The following is an 8,538-nucleotide window of genomic DNA, read 5'->3' on the forward strand; positions in this document are numbered from 1 at the left end:
TTTTAAATAAGTGAGTATACAAAGCAAGGAAAAAGTTTGAATCTGACGTTCAGAATCGATCTCTTTATTGATCGTCTTAACATAAAACATTTATAAATTCTATGAATTGCAGTTTAGCAGTGTGGTGTGACGAGACAAACACATAAAGGCTTAAACATTAATATCATCTTGTTCATGTAGTCGCCGGCATCGGAAGTGGCTCCAACACCGCCTTGCCATGTTCAACATGGCTAGAAGTGATGTGTAAAGTGGGAGCGGGCAATATGACTGCGCTTTGAACTAAAACTTATCTCTCCGTCTCGTGTCTACTTTATCGAATCCATCTGTAGGGGTACCTGCATCATATTTAATACTACCATAGTCCTTCTTCGAAGAGGCATGTGTGGGATGGGAACTTCAGATTTCCCACTAGTCGTCGCCGCTGTACATCTCAATGATCTCGCCAATGCTGGCCACGGCACCAGCAATCAAAGCAAGGATGGAGAAAACGCCCAAAATTATGTTTTTGACCATCTTCCAATTGCACCAGCCCAGGCGATCGGGATAAAGGTAGACGGTCTCAACGAAGCTGGGCACAAAGATGCCCAGAAGTGAGAAGAACACTGCGCCCACCAAGCTGATGAACGGTTCCAAGTTGGGAATAGCCGCAGCCACGCCTCCGCTCACCAGGATTATGCCAGTGCGCAGCAGGATCTGTGTGATGTTGTGCTTCTCAGGGCTGAACTTGTGGTTGATCTTGCGCCAGAGGATCTCGTTGGGCACGTAGAACTGCAGTCCAAAGGTGAACAGAATGGCCACTGCCATCAGAAGCTTGGCCGTGTCGCCTAACCAGGAGCCCTCTGGCAGATTGAGTGTGATGCTGCCACGGACCGTGTCGCCAAATCTTACATAGCCAAAGAACCCGATGATTGCGTAGAGCAGCACCACAGTGATCATGGCCGTGTTGAGGACACCCGGACAGCCGAGAAACTGCTGAGGCTTACGCATTGAGTTCTCTACAGGCATCACTACACCGATTCCTTCCATTGCGAAGATGACCGTGGCAAAGAAGAGGGGAATGTGAGCGGCCGGGGCGATCAGCGGCTTATCAGAGTAGACAAGTGGCTCGTCAAACATGTAGTACAAAACAATCGCGAAGGTGATCACAATGAACACATTGGCCATCAGGGAGAACGGCACCAGCCACTTGAGGTTCCTGATCTGTCCGATGAAGAGGCACGGAATTACAGTGAGGGCAATGTAGATTCGCACATCCCAGTTGAGGTTGCAGTCGTAATTGATCACGTCGTGAAAGGAGGTGGCAATGAACACGATGTATACACAGGCCGCAGCATAATAGGTTGCCATCAAACCAATATCCACAAATTGCCTGAAACAATGCGCATTATTGTTGTTGACTTTTGACATTTGACTCTTTAACGTACTTAGCAAAATTGGAGTAGGGCCGCATGCCTTTGGGACCGTACTCGAAAACTTTTTCGGCCGTCTCTGCGAATCCGAGAGCTGGAACCTTGGCATCGCGGCAAATGTTGTGCGAAGTTTTCACCTGCAACAAAGAAACGTACAAGAGTTACAAGAGTTCTTCATATCAAAAATAAGTAAACATTGAGAGGAATTACACGGAATTACAGCGAGGCCAATGTAGATTCGCTACTGCATAATCTAAATTGGGATCCCTCGTGTACTCTAGAGTGTAAAGTCCGTCATATAGTCATCTCAAAACACCAAACAAATAGGAATGACTGCTAACATGTTCCTGCTATAAATCTGCATGTCTCAAGTGGAGTTTTATTACGTATAGATAGATAGGATCGATAGATGATCGGTGACTTTGGCTTTTTGGAATCTAAAGGTGATTTACACAAAGTATTCGCACGCGGCGTGTGCAATTGTCTGGAATGTGAAGTACTTTTAATTCTGGGAAGTTACGTGCTGAAGGATTTGCTCTAATCGAAAATGCTTGATCATAAATAAAATCAATAAAAGCAAACTAATTGCTGATATAAATATAAATTGTATTTATCTCCCTCTCTCTATGATTAGACCAAATCTCGACTTGTCTACCTTTCAACAGTGTGGAATACCAAAAGTGTACTGACTTTCGGTTGCACGCCTTATCAAGGCCTTCATTTCATTGACAGACGTCTCGTATGACTTGGGACAGCACCTTGAGCTACTTCGGCAACCTCACAACTAATTTTTGGAGTCAACAGCCGCTAAATCAGGTGCTAAATCTCATATCGATTTGCTTACCAATATGTGAACGCAGTGGGTGCAGAGGAAGCCAACGATGAGCGTCATGCACATACCAAAAACCAGGCCGGCGTTGTGAAAGGCCATAGGCATGGCTAGAATTCCTGTGCCCAGGGAACTCTTGAGCAGATGGGCTAAAGCGCCGCCAGTACTGGCTCCCTTTGGATCGCGATGCTCAAAGGGACTATAGGGATCTTCGGAGAGTGCGAGCTGATTTTTCTCTGTCAAGTTTGCTCTGCAAGCGAAAGAGAGGGGGAAAGGGGTAAGCTCTGAATAGACACTGGATGATCTACCTAGAGTTCGAGTACTCACTTCGAGTTGAAGTCATTCAAGGAGACCACTGTTGTTGTATAGGCGGGGGGATTTTCTCCTGGGAAGGGCCCTGTCGAAGCGGAAACCTCCGCATCTGGCCTAAATCCAGCATTATCTGTCATCTAGAAGCACAAAAATATCAAAAATGAATGAGAAATCGATCGTAATTACGGGGAATTAAATCACATGATAAATCGACCGAACTCGAGCAAGCGACTATCAATGAAGTAAGACTTTGACAATGCACGGCACGAGATTCGCTTTCGTTCGTCCATTTGCAGCTTGGGTTAAGTTAATCCGTTGAAGGGTTGCTAGGGGCATGCCGTTCGTATCTTATCGATGCTTTGGAGCTTTCAAGTATAACAATAGCCTTAACAAAAAGATTCCAGATACGAGCAGATCCTTATCGCCCGCGGCTAGAATCGGTGCCTGGGCCTGGGGGCGCGCAAGTACTCGTAAACACAATTGGACTGCATTCATAAAATTTGTCTTTATGACTGTATAGCTATAGCTATGGGGCCCTAAAAACCGTCAAACAGTCGAATGCCATAATGGCGGTCCTAAATCAGCGTGAATGAGGTAGCCCCCTCCCAATATCGTATCAGATCGCTCCGAGGAGTCATTTCCTATTTTCAATTCCCTCAACTGATAAATACTTTGTAAGTATGTTTTGATTATCTCAATCTGGTTCTGATTAGTTCCGAAGTACAATAAAATTGCATATCCGCAGCTAACATGCACATTAACTAGTTTATAAAAGGTTCTAGAATGAAATCCGCATCTAAACAGTTTGTTTCTAAATATTCCTAAAGAGTTAACAATTTTACTTTTTTGATAGTCTTCCGAGCAAAAGCAGAAGACATAGTTGACACGAATAACTGAAATACGAATGATGGCATACAGAAATCTATGTTAAAGTGGGTAAGATATGATCCAATCTGATAGTTCTTCCCGAATATTTTTAGTAAAGCTCGTGAGAGTAATTAACGGCTTTCAAGAATGACTTCGCATTAACAATTATTGTATTTAAGGCATAATAATTTACGTGTATTATTAAATGGAAGTTACATTTTGCCAAAACTTTAAATGCACTTCCCTGACCGTAATCCCTTATATCTTTAGTGGGAGTCCCGAGTCCGGGAACTTACTTTTCAGCTGGAGTAGTACGATCTGAAAATAACTTGAGCGATTGAGGACCGATCGCGTCCTCTGGCCAAAAGCAACTGAATAATCTGTTAAAAAGTAATGAACGGCTACGGGTATGAGGTACGGTAATGGGTCGGGTTCGGGTGAGGGTGTAGGTGTGGGCCTGGCATGAGTTAGGGGCCACGGCGCCGAAAAGTGTCGGAAAACGTTGAAGTAACAATGTCCCAAAATGATAACGACTTAAAGCAAGACAGGCAACAATAATTAATAAACAACAAATACCCACCAAATGCCTATAATAATAAAATACTCAAAGCTACCTTTAAAATCAATTATAAATGCCTTTCCTTCCCGATAACCTTATCGTTCCCGAACAGAACAGAACTTAACCGAGCCGAGCCGAACCTGACTCGAGAACAAATCAATTCACCCGATTTTCTGGCCATAACAAGAATAGAGCCAGAAGGAAGAAAAGCGCCAGGCAATACGACTCATCAATGAAATACTCGTATCTCTATAAATGAAATGAACTCGTTAAATGAACTCGTTAAGTCAGCGATTTCACTGAAGCTATCCGAGAACAAAGTCCACGTTCTGAGGAAATCGCGATTACAATTTTTAAATATACATGTACAAAAGTATTATAAGAGGTGATAATCAGATTATAGCGTGTTCAATATTATAATTGTTATATGTTTCCCGATAAGATTATTCGTGGTCGTCAAGAATCGGGCCAGCACACTGCAGACTGCGCATTGTGGTATGCACCATTCTCGTACAATGCAATAAATCGGTGCTCGGCGATATGGAGAGCCATACCCATGGCAAGTCTTACAATCGGATATTAAATGTTCTTTTCTCGTTGAAATTCCCATTTATTACAGGGGCACACCACTCGACGGTAAATCTTTATGATCGAGCTCTAATTGTGTTTCTGGGGGGCAGTTATACGACATCACGCGCCCGCATCCCCTGATTCGATACTGAATCATATCAGGACATCTGGCCACTGATTAGTTCGCTGGCTATCACAGTCGTTAGTCAGTCCGAAGATGTCGCTTATTAATTGTATGGCCAATTTACTTGGATCGGTTTGGGCTGTGTCAATATATCTATAATTTAATTCAAATTCGTGTTAAGTGCGTCACTAGAAGCAATGGAGATAGATCGGATCGGAGTTTATGATCGTGCTAATCAGACATCGATTTAATGCATAAAGTTGAGCGTTCGTGCCCTGGCACTGAAGCAGTATTTTCTTTTGGTTTCTTCTAATGAGCGAAACAGAATTCGCAAAGGTTTCGATACGAGTGTTAGCCATACAAATTATAAAACAATTTGTATAATCTCTCGTATACTGTATAATGTACATACATACATATAAATATTCGAGTTTGCAGCTCCCATTTATTTCTTCCTCACTCCAATTAATTTGTTACGATAAATATAATGATCATGAAGTTGATCACATTTCAGGGATAATTCTGACCCTTCTCTTGAAGAATTCATTGGATTATTCGCACGTGTGGCATTTATTTTAAGACTCTGAACTTTTTTAACGAAGCTTTAAAGTGTATACTCAGATATGTGTGTCTCGAGTTTTAACCGAGTATTTTGATCTTCTTATCCTAAAAGAACGGTCTCTCGCCTTGATCTGTTTGCCGAACGGCCTTCCCCGCTCTTGCGTAAACTGGATTGCAGCAGCGATGGGTTTGCTTCCCTTCTTAAGTGTTCACAAGTAAACAGCACCAGCACCGTCGCCTTAAGTGCGGTTAATTGGTTAATACATTTTCGAATTGCATTTGTGTAGGATCGGATCTCTTTTGGGACAATGCATTCCGCTAAAGCCATAACAGCTTTTGGTTGCCTTTTTGACGTTTCGTTTTCTGTTTTGATGTTTTGTGCCGTTTTTGCTCTAGTGTTTCTTTCTTTGTTTTGCTTGTGCGTTCGCTTCACGTGCCTAAATAAGCGAAAGAAAACCCGTTGACAGTGTCCAATTGCAACCTTGCCTACATTCATACAGCGGAGCTTGGTGTCGGACGAGATTGCTTAAAGGTGGATCAGTTCGGTTCAAGTTTCTCGAATATTTTTGCCGGCGAGACGACCTTATCACTCAGCCTTTCGATATGCAAAGCGGATGAGTCGGAGCCGAATAATTGATCAGATATGCACTTACATATGTACATATGTATGTATGTATGTACATACATATGTACATGCATGCATACCATTCTATACTATTTCACAATATGAATAATAATAATGATGAGATAATGCCTTGCATTGCCAGCATCGACTGACAGACAGCCGCTGGGTAGAGTCCAGGGTAAAATAATATTGTCAGAAACTGAATACAACTTGAAGTTTATTGCACTATGGCTAGGGGGCCACTGTGGAGTAGCTGCCAAGATAAAAGTGAGTCAATAATCTTTTATGACATCCAATTCGGCGCTTATCAGAGGCGCGAAATAAAAACTTGGCTAAATGATTTGTTCTCGGATTTCTTTTAGGGAGTAGGGTGTAAGGCGGGCAGGTAATATTCCAGGAATGTCCACATAAGCCTGGCATTAGGGTAATTTTCCTTGTCACATGCATTTGATAATTTATAATTCTTACTTCCCGATAACTTATTTGATCAACAGGAATTAATTGAAAGTAATTACTGCACTAACATACAAACATTGTACATATTGTGCATTCCAACCAAATTATAGCGCGATAACCCGAAAAAATAATTGCTCAAATTTCGGCAGGTATTCTGTCCAATATTTACCTTTGACTGGCTTGGCTTACGTAATTGTAATTATTTAAATGCCTTTATTAGTTTAGCTGGAGGGACCAGTTCCCGAGGCTGTCTTTAACATTGACACGAAAAGTTACAAAAAAATTGTTTCACACCAACGCGCTAATCTTGCGCCTGCGATGCGCTTTATGAAATGAATTTGCAGAGTCAATCAAGAGAAACAAGCGCGATCAAACCATAACAACCTAATATGTAAACGATGGTTTCCAAGCTATTTTGTTGCCAATGTTGTTAACTGTCGGGCGATCGCTTAGTGACTGATATTAAGCCAATGTTTGTGCTTGAATTTGTGGCTGCGACGGCGTCGCCGTAGCGGCTACACGTATAAGCCCCCCATCCTCTCACCATACACTTAGATATGTTCAACCAGCTGGGAGCTCAACTGGAGACTCGAGATGGGAGAGGAGAGTCGAGTCGGTTGGCGCAATTAGCGCAATGGACAATAAACGGTACCGTGACGCAGATGGGGCGAAGTCGGCCTCTCTCTCTATAGTGCGAGTGTTGGACCGTGTGTATTGTTGATTTCTATACATCATTCAGACTTGGGCATTCGCCTGCCGCACAGGTCTGGTCTGCCTTCGTCCCACTGCTCATACGTAGCGTGGTACATCGATTGAAGGCGGTGGAGAGGAGAAGGCAGGGGACATGTGGGAGTTGTGATGCAAATCTCCTCCTTATCTAAAGAAGATTACACGCAGTTATGGAATGTGGTCAAAGATATGCCAAACGCCATTAATTTGAGTGTTCCAGCTTCCTATTATCTTCATAATAACTTATCTTATTGAATTTCTTCTGGGAAATTGTCCAATGTCATACTCCATTCTGTGGCTCACCCTGTATGCAGCACAGTCGCACCGTCGGCCAACATGTATCTATTCACCCATCGATCTATTCATATTTTATCCCACCAATTCAGTAGTAATTAGTTTAGCAGTATCAAGAAATAAGTTTGGAGGACGAAGTCATTGAATACTCAATAATTTCGAACGGCTCTCTGCTTTTAGCTGGTTAGGGGTTCCCTCTCTCCCTCTACACTGTTCCGAGTCTGCTCTTTTAGACAGAGACAAGTAGTACCTCATTTTTCTTTCGTTTGCTTGTCGACGATTGTTAGTTTTTGTTGTCTACCCATAAAATATTAACTGTTCAGTTGTTCTTGCTTATATTGTTGTTGATCTTATTCTGTTGATTTTTGAGTGCTAGTCTACAGCTGTGGACAACAAATTGGAATCGATCGAAACTTACGAGGACCTAAACTTATAAGCCACACAACTTATAAAGCACACCTACATTTTAAGTCGTATAAGTATCTTCTAAGTATCTCATCCGAAATTTGTATGTGGAATGGTATATTGGAAATGCTCCTCCACTGCAAACGGCTATTTCGTTAACAGTTTTTTGTCGACCGCCGTAACTATAGTGGGGCAATGGAAAATTTTATGCCGAGGCACAGACTTTAAATGAGATGCATTTCTCGCGTGATGTGCATTTGGAATTTTTTTGATTTCGAATATGGCCGATCATTGATTTATGGAGGCATTTAAAATCAAAATTTCAAGTTGAAATTGGCGTAGTGCAAGTAAGTGGTTTGATTTACACCTAGTACTATTATGATCTCATGCCCCCAACAATGTCTCCAATTTCCATTATCGTTGAGGAGTTAACAAGAGCCTTTATTGAATGGCGTTTATCGTGTATCTTTAATTACGGGCCCCAGACGTACACATGCTATAAACGCAACGATCCACCGTTGCATGTGAACAATGTTCTTCTTGACGCCCGACCAAAGCATATTGCGTACACGCACACTGTGGGGAAGCCTTGGATAACACTACCCGACACAATTTTTCCGCTTCTAACCAAACAAACTTTTTTTGATGGAATTTTAGGCATTTCAATGGCAGAACTTTTTTCTTTCAAATCTGTTGATAGTCGTCTGAGCTAAAATTGGTTGACCAACCCTCCAAACCCTTAATTTTCCGTTAAATACCGACAAGGTTCAGGCCTTTTTTGAATTTGTGTATTTTTTT

The 8,538-nt window shown here is 42.2% G+C and overlaps 1 protein-coding gene across 1 annotated transcript; it reads right to left on the reverse strand.

Moving 5' to 3' along the window:
• Positions 1–43: 43 nt before the first annotated feature.
• On the reverse strand, positions 44–3,800 carry LOC117891935 (proton-coupled amino acid transporter-like protein CG1139). Its single transcript, XM_034797777.1, has 5 exons — positions 3,714–3,800; positions 2,566–2,687; positions 2,254–2,488; positions 1,425–1,546; positions 44–1,369 (listed from the first exon to the last, which is right to left on the reverse strand). Exons 2-5 carry the CDS (start codon positions 2,685–2,687, stop codon positions 409–411), a joined length of 1,440 nt encoding a protein of 479 aa, XP_034653668.1. The 5' UTR covers positions 3,714–3,800; the 3' UTR covers positions 44–408.
• Positions 3,801–8,538: the final 4,738 nt, after the last annotated feature.

The sequence above is a fragment of the Drosophila subobscura genome, chromosome E, assembly GCF_008121235.1.
Source record: "Drosophila subobscura isolate 14011-0131.10 chromosome E, UCBerk_Dsub_1.0, whole genome shotgun sequence".
NCBI classification, from domain to species: Eukaryota; Metazoa; Arthropoda; class Insecta; order Diptera; family Drosophilidae; genus Drosophila; species Drosophila subobscura.